Here is a 13,955-nt window from a genome sequence, read left to right as displayed (position 1 = left end):
GGTAGGCACCGCGCGGCAGGCCGAAAGATGAGAGCGCCGTGGTAATTCTGAATCTTGTTTGTCAGTGCCCTTGGGAATGCTGCACAGATCTGACTCAGTATTCACAAGAGGCTTTGGGGAAATGTCACAGTTATTCTGCCAGGTGCACACGAGCAGACTTGAGTTCCGCAGCTTCCCCAGACTTGCTCGACGTGGCGAATCTGCCGTTGCGGTGCAGCGGCTAGGCGCGCAAGGCCCCAACGCGAAGCTTGTGGAATCTGCTGTGGGAAGAACGACGCCAGGGTTTCTTGGGCAACGGCAGCCATGGCGGCCGCTGCCCCTCGTGCCCGTGGCTCCGCGCCCGAGGCGGCGGGCTCCGCCGAAGCCCCGCTGCAGTACAGCCTTCTTCTGCAGTACCTGGTGGGTGACAAGCGCCAGCCCCGGCTCCTGGAGCCTGGGAGCCTGGGCGGCATCCCGAGTCCGTCCAAGAGTGAGGAGCAGAAGATGATCGAGAGGGCGATGGAGAGCTGCGCCTTCAAGGCAGCGCTGGCCTGCGTGGGAGGTGAGGCCAGGCGAGGGGGCCCCTGGGAGGCTGAGGGTTTGGGTCGCAGCGGGATCCTCTGCCAAGACCACGCTCCGGGCCTGGGAGGCGAGAGGCCCGCGGGCGTCGACCTTGGCCGCGTCCCGGCTCGCCCAGTGGAAATTGGGTCAGAGAACCGGTGCCGTGGGTCGGGGCCTGGACCTTATAAGACGGTGGACTTCGTTCATCATTCATTCAATCACATTTAAATAATCATCGTTTCAATAAATTGTCGCTGCGCAGCGGTCCCGGGCCGCTGTGGAGGGACAGGGTTGGAGCCGAGAGCCGAGCGCTCACGAAGCCGCCGTTCTTGTGTTTGTATGTGGAAGGGTGTCTGGCGGAAGAAGGCTGCGGAACTGCGAACAGCAAGTGCAAAGGTCTGGCGGGAGCCGGCTTGATGTTCGGAAACAGAAAGGCCATCGAGGCCAGTGTGACGAGACAGCAGTGAGCAAAGGGGAAAGAAGGCTGGACCCGGGTTTCTAAAACAGACAGACAAGCAACACAGACACCTTTTTGAGGATTTGAGAATGTACAGTGCCCCTTCTGTGTTCAGGGTAAAGAGATTGCCTACATCTCATCGAGAATAACAGAAAAACGAATATAGTGAGAGTGCAAATGTGAAGTCTAGGAGAAAGAAAGAACGCTTGCGGGGGGTGGGGGCACAAAAGGAGGTGAGACTGGGGATGTCTTGAGGGATTGAGAGAGTGAGGATGGACAGAGGAAAAGATGTTATTTCAAATTGGGGTGGAGTAGGGGATTTGGGCTTTTTGCCTATAGGCATTAGGACACTAATTGGTGCTTTTGGAGGAGAGTAACAAGTGGTAATGAGCACGACTCAGGATGGAGTGCGGTGAAGGAAAGGGAAGTGTGGATAGGGAGACCATGTAGGAAATTTGCTAGACTGAAGGTTCACCAGGCATGGACCAGGTGATTCATCACTGTGCTCAACGCTGACGACCCTGATGTATCATTTACTTATTTGTTGAAAGGAATGAGTCTTTGTAGTGCTCCAGGGTGGAAGCGATACAGGCTCTCCACTAGGCTGATAATTGTGGACAGGGGGTTGTAGGGGGAAGCAAAGAAACAGTCAGAAATGCCCCTGAGGTTTGTAGCTGGAGTTACTGGAAAGAAGGAGCCATAAGCAAGAAAATCTGGAGAGGGGGTGCCCATGATTTAATTGTACATATACAGTCGACTCTAGAACAAGACAGCTTTGAACTGTGTGAGCCCATTTATACACGGATGTTTTTCAATAAATACCTGTATTGTTTTCAATTCTCTGTTGGGAATCCATGGATGTGGTCAACTTACTATATGCATTGATCTATACTATTTTATATAGGGAACCTGAGCACCTGTGGACTTTTGTATTCATGGGGGTCCTGGAACCACTCCCCCCCCCCACACACACACACCAGATAACAGGGGAATAACTACATTTTTTTTCCCAAGGGTAAAAGTTTTATTTTTGAGGAACTTCATGCTTCATGTTTTCAAAGAGAGTCACATAAGAAAGCAAAAATGTTATTCTCATCCTAGAAATAAATAAGGGCATAAATCTTCTAAATCACAACACTTGGAAATTTAGCACCAGCAGAAAGGGGGAAAAAAGCATTTTCTATGTATTTCGGATTTCTTTGGTTGGAGTTCTCCCTACGTGGTATTAATATTTCTTTTATTTTTTAAATATGTTTTTATTGATTATAGAGGGAGAATAAGGAAGAGGGATATATAGAGAGAAACACTGATTGGCTGCCTCCTGCACACCCCCTGCTGGGGATCAAACCTGCATCCTGGATATGTGCCCTGATGGGGAATTGAACCAGCGACCTCTCAGTGCATGGGACGACGCTCAACCAACTGAGCCACACTGGCCAGGACAATAGTTCTTTCAATTCATATTACCAAAACAGTAAAAACTAGGAAAAATATATAAATCTAATGGTTGCTGAAACTGGGGAGGTTGCTCTCTTCCGTGCGGGCATTCCTGGAAACATTGGCTGACGTTCTCCTTCTGCACTTGTTTTGTAAAGAATAATCGTAAACATTCCAATGTCCATATCTTGGTTATTAGTCTTTCACTTTATTGCTTGGATGTTTCTTTGGTGTTGGTAAGGTTGTGGTCTGCTTTTTGCTTTATATTTTGAATGGTCATTATTCTTTAGGTCACCTGCTAATGGTGAAGGTGCCTGGGGAGCCTGGTGTTACTACTCAGCACTGCTCTGCTGGGTGGTGGGTGCAGGGTTCTCAGATGGCACTTCATCTGCCTTGGTGTCTTTGCCATATTGTGAAGGAGCATTAGGTGGACGGGGTTGACGTGGATAGATATAGAGACGTCGATATCCATGGGGAGCAGATGGCTGGTTTGGATCATAGGTCGCTTGTTGATTCTCTGTCTTCAGCCTCTCCCATAGCTGGGGCAGGTTGTGGGCGCCGAGGAGGTCCCTCTGGTACCTTGGATAGTAAGTTGGATTTCAGTGAACCAGTTCCTGAAGCTGTGCTCCCTCTGGCGCTCCATCCTTTACTCTCCAGTCTCACCAGATTGCATTCTGCTGAGATGGGGAAAGACCTGTGAGACGGTCAAAAGTCTGTTCCACTTGGTAAAGTGGAACTGTCACCACTACTGAGGGCAATACTGGGGGTGGCACAACCAACTCAGCCCCAGAGAACTGCCGGGAGGGAGGTCAAATCCTCACTGTTGCTGCTCCCTTCCACCACCTCCCCCAGTGTGATTACTGGGAGGCCCACAGCATCTGCCATAGTGGCCACATCTGTACTGGCACCGATCAGCAGCATGACGGCCCTCTTCTAAAGGACTCCATCTGGGCCAGTCACATTGGCTGCTTCACACCCTTCTCTCCTCCAGCCACATCCGACTACAGTCCCTCCATCTCCTACACTGTGCAGATATTTCTGTGGGCTATTCTTGGTGGCACTCATCTTCTTTGGTGTCATTTCGATTTATACATTCATATCCATTTCTGATGCTGACCCATTTGACAGAGCCAAGGACTTTGGTGCCGAGAACTTTTCTCTCTGCTTCTTTACTGCAGGTGGGGGCTGAAGAGGCAGGGGCAGCATCCCCACCAGGGTTCCCTACAGGAGGGCACCCACCAGGCTCTTGGGCTTGGGATGGGGTCTCATGGTGGAGGCAGCTGGAGTTCCCCAGCTTCGTGCTCACTCTTGGGCTCCTCGCTGGATCTTACTCGGGACAGCTCTTTTTGGGGAGCCAGAAGTTATATGTGGATATTTTACTATGGGGGACTTGGTACCACTAATCCTTGCATTGTTCAAGGGTCAACTGTATTGACCTTGAGGTGATGAGAGGACACCCATATGGAAATGTCCAGCGGGCTCAGGAAGGTCAGATGCGGACAGCAGTGTGGTGTTTGCCATTTGGTAGCTTTGTGACTTTAGGGAAGTTACTTAACCTCTCTGAGCCTCAGTTTTTTCAGCTGCAGAAAGGAGAGAATAATAACATCTACCTCAGGATTATTGTGAATAAATTGGAACGTAGTATTTACTAAATGACTGTTATGAATGTTACCATTGTTAAGGGGGTGATTTGCAAAGTTGGTAGCTGAACTGATTACACGTGAGAGAGTGTAGAGAGAGAACAGAGGTTTAAAGTCTGAATCTTCAGGAATATTAGAAAATGAAATGAGGAAGAAATCCAAGAGGAGACAGAGGAAGCTGTCAACTAGATCCTGGGTTGTGTACTATGGAAACCAGGCATGTAAAGAGTTTGGGTGGCAATGGGGGTGGGGTGTCCTCTTCACTGGTGGCCACCCAGAAGGTGCTATTTGAATATAACCCATTACAATAATTCAGAAAACATGCCAAAGAAATCTTTACCTCTGCTTGTTTTTAGGATTTGTCTTGGGAGGTGCATTTGGGGTATTCACCGCTGGCATCGATACCAATGTGGGCTTTGACCCTAAGGATCCTTACCGTACTCCAACGGCAAAAGAAGTTCTGAAAGACATGGGGCAGAGAGGAATGTCCTACGCCAAAAATTTTGCCATTGTGGGCGCCATGTTTTCTTGCACTGAGTGTTTGGTAGAATCTGTAAGTGTCTCTGAAGAAAGCTTTGCCTGCTGCCATCTTACTACTTCTGAGGAGAAGTGCTCCTAATGTTATCAGAAAGCAGATCAGAAATATCTGATACTCGCTAGATTGAATTGCCCCTAATGTAAACTTTGTGTGTTTATGATTTGGGTGTGCATGATTCTTTACTTCTTTTTGTAGGCTAGAAGTTGGTTAAGGATTTTAAAAAATGTTTTTTTTTCTTTATTGATTTTAGCGAGAGAGAAAAGGGGAGGGAGAAAGAGATGGAAACATCGATGAGAGAGAACATCAGTTGGCCACCTCCTGCATGTCCCCCTCTGGGGATCGGGCCCACAACCTGGGCATGTGCCCTGACCGGGAATCTAACCGGCGACCTCTTGGTGCTTGGGTCGACACTCAACCACTGGGCCACACTCGTCGGACTGGTTAATGATTTTAAACACAAGATGTATTGGGGAACCAGAGGAGAGATTTTGATTACTTCTCAAATGCTGCCTTTGGTTTCGGTGCTCTGTGCCGGAAGCATCTAGGAATACATTCACATTTTAGGAACTATACTTTTGAAAGAGAAAAAGATTAGGTTTCCTTTGGGGAGGGACTAAAGTAGCCAGCTAGAGACCCTGTGCTTTTCCCCCTTGGTCGTTTGCCTGTCCTGTTTCTTCAGCTCTAAACTGCACTTCTCCGCCCACAGTACCGGGGAAGGTCCGATTGGAAGAACAGTGTCATTAGTGGCTGCATCACTGGAGGGGCCATTGGTTTCAGAGGTTAGTGAACAACTCTCGAGAGGTTTTCTTTGTGGCCTTGGACAGCGTGCTGAAGTTGACATTTCTAAACACACGAGTGTTCCAGGGACAGCCTAAGGCATATGTGGACACTTGATATTCTTCCCTTCTGACAAATTAATCACATTTGCTTATGTATCAACTCAATTTTAGAAACTTCAGGATTTCTTATCTTTGGCACTATTGACTTTTTTTTTTGTTTTTTAATCCTCACCCGAGGAGATTTTTCCACTTTTTGTTCAGATAGAGTGGGAGGGAGAGAGAGGAAGAGAGAGAAACATCGACGTGAAAGGGACACATCGAGCGGCTGCCACCCGCACAACCCAACCAGGGCCGGGGACAAACTGCAACCGAGGTACGTGCCCTTAGTGGGAACCGAACCCGGGACTCTCTGATCCGCAGGCTGACGCTCTAACCGCTGAGCCAAACCGGCCAGGGCACTCTTGACATTTTGGACCAGATGAATCTTTGCTTGGGGAGAGGGGTGTTGTCCGAGTACTTAAGGATGTTTAGCAGCATCCCTGGCCTCTACCCACTAGATGCAGTAGCAGTCCTTAGTTGTGAGAACTAAGTGTCTCCAGACATCACCGAGGGTTCCCTGGGGTCAAAATTGCTCCCAAATAAGAACCACTGGTAGATCTAGATCTATCTTAGGGGAAAAAAAAAAAACCTGCCTCCAAGTTGGAAATGTGGGGAGAAGTTCCTCACAGTAAGTAATTCCTGTTGTGTGTTACATGCAGACTGGCATGGAGGCGTAGCTAGGTCCCAGTCAGCCCCAGAAAGCCCGTCTGTCCTCACGTCATGCTGACCGTCAGCTTCCTGCCTTTCCAGTATTTAGACATTTTTCTTAATTATACTGTACAGTTGTCAGTTTTACTTTTGTGTATAAATTATCACAGTAATGTCTTTCTGCAGTTGAGGATTCTTAGAATTCTACCCATGGAAAGCCAAATGTAGGTATTCAAGTGATGTTGGATTATCAGCTGTTTACAACAGAGAAAGAAACCAGTTCCCTGCCACTGCTCCCTGTGGGCAGTCCCATCGAGTGTGATGCCGGGGTCAGTGACTTGGCTTTCCTAACAGTGTCCATTGCTAGGCCACTCTATCTCCTGTGCCCTGACTTACCAAAGCAAAAAGCCTGGTTTCTCATTTTCTGAGAGGCAGGATGATTTGCTATCATTAAAAACCTGCTTTTGCTCCTCAAACAGCCATTCATGATTTAGCGGGTAACTTTTCCTTTGGTCTTCCCATCACTCAGCTTTGTCAGGGCCTTTGAGAAGCTCAGCTCCCTCTAGGACTGCTTTGATCACCTTCCCAGGAATTTATTTCATAAACAAGTCAGAGTAACAGGCCATATGCTTTCACTTGGTTCCAAGGGCTGGTTTTCTTAACCGGTTTCCTGCCTGTGAGGGGCTATTTTCATGAGACTGGAAATAGTAATTCTTTGGAATGAGAAAAGTTAAATGAATGTATGGTTTAGCCAAAGCACACTGGATTAGATCATGTACAGGGCTTCATTGAAGTTTTACAGATCTCTGACAGGTTGAATGACTTAGACCGCTTAAGCCAGTTTCTTTGCATCTGTGGGTGTGCAGACGTTTTGTGCGTGCAGTCTGGCCCAGCATGTGTCACCACAGGTAATGTCATTTCTGTTTGCTTTGCAGCTGGCTTAAAGGCGGGGGTCATTGGCTGTGGAGGTTTTGCTGCTTTCTCTGCTGCCATCGATTATTATCTACGGTGAGAGCGATTGCCTCCGGGAAGGACACCGGCCCGGACCAGAGCTGTTCTGTGGAGGGCATTTCTGCACCGCTCCAGGGCACTGGCTTCCGACACTGAAGACATTCGTTTTCCCTCATATAGTTGATATTGTGGGGGAGCCGCCTGGCCATTGCGCCTCCAGCCGCTGAGCAGCCCTTTCTGCTCCTGGACTCCAGCCAGGCTGTGTGGGATGTGCCGTGCCAGCCTCTCTCCGGCAGATTAGGAGTCAGTGTGTTGACTTGTAGAAATGAAGCTCCACAGAGATTCGGTCCTGACCACACCTGGGCCTCTGGTGGGTACTGTGGGAACAGGTGACTTGACAGACCCAGGAAGCTGCGCCTTGGAACTCCGCGGTCATCATCTCACGTATCAGGACAGGGCGGAGTGAATGCATGTCTTCTGGCCAGTTACGTCATTTTGTTTAGCATTCTGCTATCCTTGTTAAAAAATATATTTATAGTACAGTTTAAATGGTTTATTTTTATTTTCAAATTCCACAGTTCCCCAAAATGGTGCCAGGTGGCCCAATGATTGAACATTCAAAGAGAAAAATTGAGAAAGCTCCTGAGAAGTCTGGGATCGTTAGACTCTCAGGGTTGGAGAGGGCTGTTATCCTCACCGAGACTGTTACATTGGCCAGGGCCTTCCACCCAAGCAGCCCGCCCAGCTGCTCCTAGGATGCACTGAAATCCATGTGTACAGCTGCTGCCCCACCCCGCCCCCCGCGCTCTGAGCACTGGCCTAGGCCCAGCTCGAGAACAGGAGAGTCCTGCTATCTTCATCCTGGTGACTAATCAGCAGGTACTGGGTAAAATCAGCCATTACTGAGGGGCTGTTCTCCACTGCCCTTGTTCCCTGGTATGTGCTCTTTAGTTTTAACATAGTAGTGTTTTTGACTTGACCTGGTAGCCCTTGTCTTTGACAATAGAAGCTCAGCCTGGTAGACCCCCCCAAAAAAGCCTTTTATGATTGGGGTTTGCCCTGGATTCTGGTGCACACTGGTGGCAAGAAGAAGCTGATGAACTCAGGCTTTTGCTCTTGGGGGCAGGCAGGTAGGCTCGGTGGGGGACGTGCAGTCCTGGCCGCCTTTAGCCAGTGGTAACGTCCTTTTCTACTGTACAGTAACTCCTTTGCCTTTTTGCTTTCTTTCCCCTTGGCTCGCTGTCTTCTAGCCCACCCACCCTTAAGCAGAGTTCAAAGACTCAGCTGGAACATCCAGGCGTCCCGAATGTGTATTTGTATGTGAGTGATAATGTCAAACCCAGCTGGTAACACCTTCCTCTGGCCATGTCTGCTGTTTCCTTTGGAATGAGTGAGCTAGTGCACAGAGCTCATGTCCTTCTATGGTGAATTCTATAGAATGCCCGTCCCTGTCTCACAGGCATGACGCGTCACTGCTGCTACGCTGTCTGGAGATTCTTCAGAGGTCTGAGGACACATTTAGAATTGTTTTCTACACTGTCCCTAAATGTCACCTATAAGCACTTCAAGAGCAAAAGCACCTGGCACAGTCCTAGGATGCCCCGCATCTTCTACCAGCCAGTCTAGTGCGTGGGGTTAGATACACTGAACGACCGAATACAAGACAAACTGCTCTCTTGACCGCCTTGGAAAAGACGAGCCCTGGGGCTGTTGGTAGCCATCAGTTCAATAAACGAAGCATTGTCCACACCGGCTATTCAATCGAGAGAGGAGATGAATAGTTTCCTGTTTTAGATGGCTAAGGAGTCAGTATGACCTCATAAACCAAACACCAATTTTCAGACATCTGTTCCTGATCTCCAGAATAAACACAGTGTCCAATGGCGTGGGCTGGTGGGAGCCTACATAAACCCCACGGGCTCTCCTAGAGGGAGGCTGAGCCCTCTAGGGGATCCAGCCTCTCTGCAAGCAGATTAGGCCTACAGGCTGCCCCGAAGATGAGCCACATCCCAGGAAAACGTAGAGGGAAGTTTACATAAAATAAGAAGCCTCCACATGAACGAACAAGCTCCTGCCATCTCTGAGGCGTATTGACGGCCAGGTCCCTGCAGGGCGTTTGTTCATGAGCTAGCTGCTGGCTGACCTGGAGGCCTTTGTGAAGAGCAAGAAGGCCTGGGCTCCCCTCAAACTGCCCCAGTTCCCCTGGCCCAGAGGGAAGCTCAAGGGGAGTTAACTGCAGATTCACACCTGGATGCAGCTTGAAGTATTCAATACTTAGATTGCTGGTCTTCCCTGGGCCCCTGAGAACACAAATGTCCGCACCACGGGACCGAGTTGTGTGCAAATGTTGGGGCTTTGCATTTTTTTTTATTAACATTTTCTTCTCACGTGGTTTACATCAATTTATAATAATCTACATAAGTTGAAACAGAACATAGACAAAAAAATATATCCTTACCAACTTATTAAAGTCAAATATTAATGAAGAGTCCCATCTCACCTGTATCGGCAAAAACCGGCAGCCCATGGTCATTGCCAGCAAGGACAGGCCAACTGGGAGTCCTGGAGCCTGTGTGCTGAGCCTGTTGGCACAGCCTGCCCGGCTGGGCACTGGCTGGGGTCCTGGGCTGCACAGCCCGTCTCGCAGGAGAACCCACGGGCTATTTCCTTGGTACAGCTTAGTCCAGGTCTGGTACCTGCCCTCCCCACTCTGGGGGTAGAGTTTATAAATAGCGAGCCTGTTGCGTTTCTCCGCCCTTCTGGCCTTCCTCCCATTCTCACTCTGCCTAAGCAAGCTTGGGGCTGCAGCAAGGAGCTACCTGATGCTGAGAAGTGAACATCCCTTGTCTTGGGAAGGTGGGAGGCAGCATTTTTGGCTGTAATTATGCTGGGATCGTTAGACTCAAGTTCTTTCCCCATTTCCTGTCCCAGGGACCAGGGCTCCTGGCTAAGCCGCTAGCAGGTAGCCAGCTCAGTGGTCAGCCTTTCCCTCCTCTTGGGCATCTCTTTCCTGTGATGTGCACAGAATGTGTACCGTTCTGCCCAAGACTGGACAACAGGTGTAAACAGGACCAGAAAGGCCCAGCTTCTCACGGTGCAAGGGCTACAGTTTAGGGCCTGCAAACCCTTCTTTAAAACTCAGCCCTGAGCTCAAGCTGTGGGAGCTGCTCTCTCCAATCCTGAGACCTGGAATTGACTCTGCCAGAGAGCCCGGGGCCTGTACTCCAGCTCCGCCCCTGCAGCCCGGGAGCGCCTGCCCTGCCCGGCCAGCCACCACAGCCGGCAGCCACTGCCCACATGGGGAGAAACAGGAGTATCGGGATACTTCTCACTCCTTTCCAGACTGAGCAGTGGGTCTCAGAGTTGGGACCGGAACCTGCTGACCCCCGACGCTGGAGTAAAGCGCCAACAATGAGGGTCTCCAACAAAACCCATCCCCACAGAGGCAGGTGCCTCCTCATCCCTCCCCAGCTGCTTGTTTCCGGAGTTCACCCGAAAGGCTGCGTCTGGAAGCCGTGGTGGGAGGCAGCACCAAGCCGGCTGCTGCTGGACTGTCTGCCTTTCCCAGGCCCTGGGTCACACGGGGCTGCCCTGTGGCAGTGCTTGGCTGTGGAGAATGGAAAATCTAAGGCAAAGGTACCACGAGGTACGTGACGTGCCGGAAGGGCCAGTCTCCTGGACGGAGCCTGCCTATGTCCGGACACCTGCTTCTGCCACATCAGCTGCCCCCCTGGAGGCCTCGCTCCACTAGAACAGCCACCACAACACCTTGCTGCTGACGGCCGCGCCCCCGACTCAGGACCCCAGCGCTCAGCCAGTGCTGCTGCCTCCGTGGCCACCTCTCCCGCCTCCGCGGTTCTTTCCCGACCCTCTGGCTATGTCGATAGCAGGTCACTTGTGAGTCTTTACACCCAAAGGAAATAAAACACCAGGGAAAAGGAACTGAAAAGCAGGAGGAGGAAGTCAGGAATGCCTCACTGGTAGGCCGGAGACAGAACAGATATACCCCAGAAATGGAGATTCTTGGGCGGAAAATTCCAGAAATCCACTCTCCAGCTCTGTGCTGAGCTGAGGATTAGTGTGAGTCTGTCTCCTTGTCCGACATGGGCGCAGGCAGCAAAGCGAAGGAGGTGTGCTTCCACGGGGACGGCAGCCTCTGCCGGCCACCGCGGCCACCGCCGCCCGGGCCTCCCCTGAACTTCCGAGGTGGTGGAGCGAGGGCCACGGCTGCACACGCATGCGGGCAGGCTGGGGGGCGTGGAGAAACCCGCGGGGAGGCCGCCAGGAGACTGCAGTCGGGGAGCAGGGCCAGAGGATGAGCCGGCAGCAGTGACAGCGCCCAGTAAAAGCCCTCGGACTGGACGCAGGAGGAGTGTCGGAGGAAATGAAAGCGCAAAGCTGGCCGTCTCTGTGCCCACACCGGTCAGTCACTACCTTTTCTGCATGACAGACAGACATAAAACAATTCCCGAACAGCATGGAGCATTAGACGCAACTGGAGGTACAGAGGGCCGGAGCCCAGGGCGTGGCGGTGAGGCTGGGGGCCGGGTCAGCTGGCTTTGTACAAAGTGGCACAAAAGATGCATATATTCCAGTTCTTGGACGTCTGCTGGGCTTGGGAGTTTTCTATTGTAGTCTTTCAAGTCTGTGTTGGGTCCCCTGGCTGGAGAGGCTGGCTCAGCCACCCCCACAGCTGCTCCCACCCGGGGCTACACATCGGTGGAGAAATACAGTGTGTTCCGCTTCAGTTCTGCGAAGGAAATGGGGGGGTGCTGCAGGTAGTAGAGGAGGACCTGGACCTGTGGGGAGACAGAGGAGACTGAGGTGGGGTCCCTGTCCTCGTGGCCTGCCTCTGATCTGTTGAGAAGAAATGGGCCCCGGGCTGGGGTCACATCTGTGTTGCTTTCTTTCTTCCCTTTCAGGCTGGCTCCTCACTTCCCCTTCCTCCGCAGCCCAGGTGCACCTGCCCATTTTCAGCAGTAGAGGGCGCTGCAGGGCAGAGGGTGAGGAGCCTGGGGCCACTTCCCAACCCGCCTCCAGAGCTTGGCTTTGGCTTGGCATCCTGCCTCAGCCGGGACCCTGCTCCGGGTTTCGCAGGGATTCCAAGGAAGCTTTCTGACCCAGGGGCAATCCTCGGCTTCCACGCAGAGGACAAGGTCCCCAGCCTGTCCCTACACCCCTGGGCTTCCTTTCTGAGACAGGCCGCAGCCAGCTCCTGGGCCTCTGGTCTGGGAGGGGCAGGACTGTCCAAAGCCCTGTCACCCTGGTGACAGCCTAGGCACTCAGGAGCGAAGAGGTGAGGGACTCGGAGCTGTCCTCTCCCACCCCTCAGGGGTCGTCGCCCCCCTGCCAGCGCAGGCACAGTGTGGGAGTACCTGTGCCATGACATCGTGGGACCAGATGTCTGCCGCCGACGTGAGGTGTGCTTTGCTCTCCACCTCTGAGGGTCTCAGTAACGTGGGGCCAAACACGGTAGCCAGGTTGTGAAGGGACATTTTGTTGACGGGTTCCTTCTCAGCAACCCTGCAGGGGAGGGGAGGGGGAAAAGGTCGTTTCTCAGCAGCTACTTGGAGCGCCAGACGCTTGGCCTTTGGGATAAGAGCTCCTGGGAGGGCTCCTGGGAGGCGGTTCCTAGACGTCCTCCCCTAAGGGTACAGGCCTCTTGGTAGGGGAGCAACTGAGCCAAGGGACCAAGTCCCCAGCTGTGTCCCAGCATGTTCCTGTAACGTTCCCAGCTCCGGGGTCAGCGCCAGAAGGACCCCTCCAACACCTTTGCTGTAGAGATAATTATAGTACTGGCCCAAGAACTTCCCCGATAATAATTCATCCTCCTCAGAATCCTCCGGGTAGGTATTATCATCGCCACTGTACAGAGGAAGAAACCAAAGCACAGAGAGGTTTAGTGGCTTGCCTGAGGTTGCACAGCGAGCAAGTGGTAGAGCTGGGATGTGAACCCAGGCAGCCTGCCTCCAAGAGCGCCCCAGCTCTTCCCCACTCTGTGCCTCACCTGTCCCCAGTCAAGCTGCGCTTGGTGGCCCAGAGGACCAGTCAGAGTGGGTGGGGCACGGGCAGGAGCCGCAGGGAGGAGCTGGAGCCCAGTGGCAGATGCTAGCTAGGCCAGAGGCTTTGCCCCTGTGTTGTGGCAGGGACGATCCCAATCCCAGATGGAGCCCTTTTGCAGAAGGGCCTGTCTCATGGGACCCCAGAGTTGCCTCCCTTTCCATCTTCCTCTGCTTTTCTTGCCTAACAGGCCAGATGCTCTATAGCTATTTCCCCTGAGTGACAGCAGGGGCTGCCATCTGTGGGTGGTACCCAGGCAGTCGAGTACTACCCAGCACATCAGAGAGGCCTCGGGCCTCCCCAGTCCTAGGAAATGTCTCTGGGCTGAGACCCACCCGCCCCAGCAGCGCCTGTCACCCCACTCCCAACTCTACCATGGTTCCCAGCCTCCAGCAAGAGTCATGGACGTGCCCGCTGACTGCTTTGGAAACGGGCAGACAAACATTGCCATGCCAGGAGGCAGCTGTGCAGCTGGCCCAGCCCCTTCACACACACACACTCTCACACTCACACACTCGAGCCCGGCCAGGGGCCCAGATGTGGGAACAGACTGTGCCCGGTTCCCAGGGTGGAAAACCTAATGAATTTTCCCTTCCCCTTCCTCCTCTGTGTGTCCTCCCCACAGTGCTCGCCAAACTATTTGGGCCTTGGTTGGGGCTTTGGTTCTGGCCAAACCAGAGGGAAAATGTCTCATAATGGGAAAAACAAGACAGCCGTCCCGGCGTTTCCAGGCCTCGGCGGCCCTCCTGAGCCATAGCGGGGAGCCGGGCCTGAGGGCTGGGCTGCGCCGAGGGAGGGCCTGGCCG

General features: G+C 52.3%; 2 protein-coding genes and 1 pseudogene across 6 annotated transcripts in view; 1 reads left to right on the top strand and 2 right to left on the bottom strand.

Annotated features, from left to right (window-relative positions):
• The first annotated feature begins 303 nt into the window (after nucleotides 1-303).
• TIMM22 (translocase of inner mitochondrial membrane 22) lies at nucleotides 304-7,667 on the top strand. Its single transcript, XM_036268707.1, has 4 exons — nucleotides 304-541; nucleotides 4,431-4,627; nucleotides 5,319-5,391; nucleotides 7,074-7,667. Exons 1-4 carry the CDS (start codon nucleotides 304-306, stop codon nucleotides 7,148-7,150), a joined length of 585 nt encoding a protein of 194 aa, XP_036124600.1. The 3' UTR covers nucleotides 7,151-7,667.
• LOC118633991 lies at nucleotides 2,767-3,895 on the bottom strand (annotated as a pseudogene).
• Nucleotides 7,668-9,096: 1,429 nt separating the features above from the next.
• ABR (ABR activator of RhoGEF and GTPase) overlaps nucleotides 9,097-13,955 on the bottom strand; it is a 188,509-nt gene continuing 183,650 nt past the window's right edge. For 2 of the 5 annotated variants that reach the window (XM_036267650.1, XM_036267649.1), the window contains exons 21-22: nucleotides 12,465-12,612; nucleotides 11,527-11,888 (exon numbers count right to left, since the gene is read on the bottom strand). In XM_036267650.1, the coding sequence (XP_036123543.1) occupies nucleotides 11,799-11,888; nucleotides 12,465-12,612 (238 nt within the window). In that variant the 3' untranslated portion in view covers nucleotides 11,527-11,798. Of the gene's footprint in view, nucleotides 11,889-12,464; nucleotides 12,613-13,955 lie in introns of all 5 variants that reach the window. The other 3 variants (XM_036267646.1, XM_036267648.1, XM_036267651.1) reach the window with 3 other exon arrangements.

This window comes from Molossus molossus, unplaced genomic scaffold (assembly GCF_014108415.1).
Source record: "Molossus molossus isolate mMolMol1 unplaced genomic scaffold, mMolMol1.p scaffold_m16_p_19, whole genome shotgun sequence".
NCBI lineage: Eukaryota > Metazoa > Chordata > Mammalia > Chiroptera > Molossidae > Molossus > Molossus molossus.
The sequence above is the reverse complement of the archived record's forward strand: the minus strand, read 5'-3'. Positions and strand labels throughout refer to the sequence as shown.

Excerpts from the sequence above, each read along its gene's own strand:
- TIMM22 (XM_036268707.1), top strand. The coding sequence starts at position 304 with ATGGCGGCCGCTGCCCCTCGTGCCCGTGGCTCCGCGCCCGAGGCGGCG. Across the intron at positions 542-4,430 it reads AGCGCTGGCCTGCGTGGGAG|GATTTGTCTTGGGAGGTGCA; the intron begins GTGAGGCCAGGC and ends GCTTGTTTTTAG. Across the intron at positions 5,392-7,073 it reads AGGGGCCATTGGTTTCAGAG|CTGGCTTAAAGGCGGGGGTC; the intron begins GTTAGTGAACAA and ends TTTGCTTTGCAG.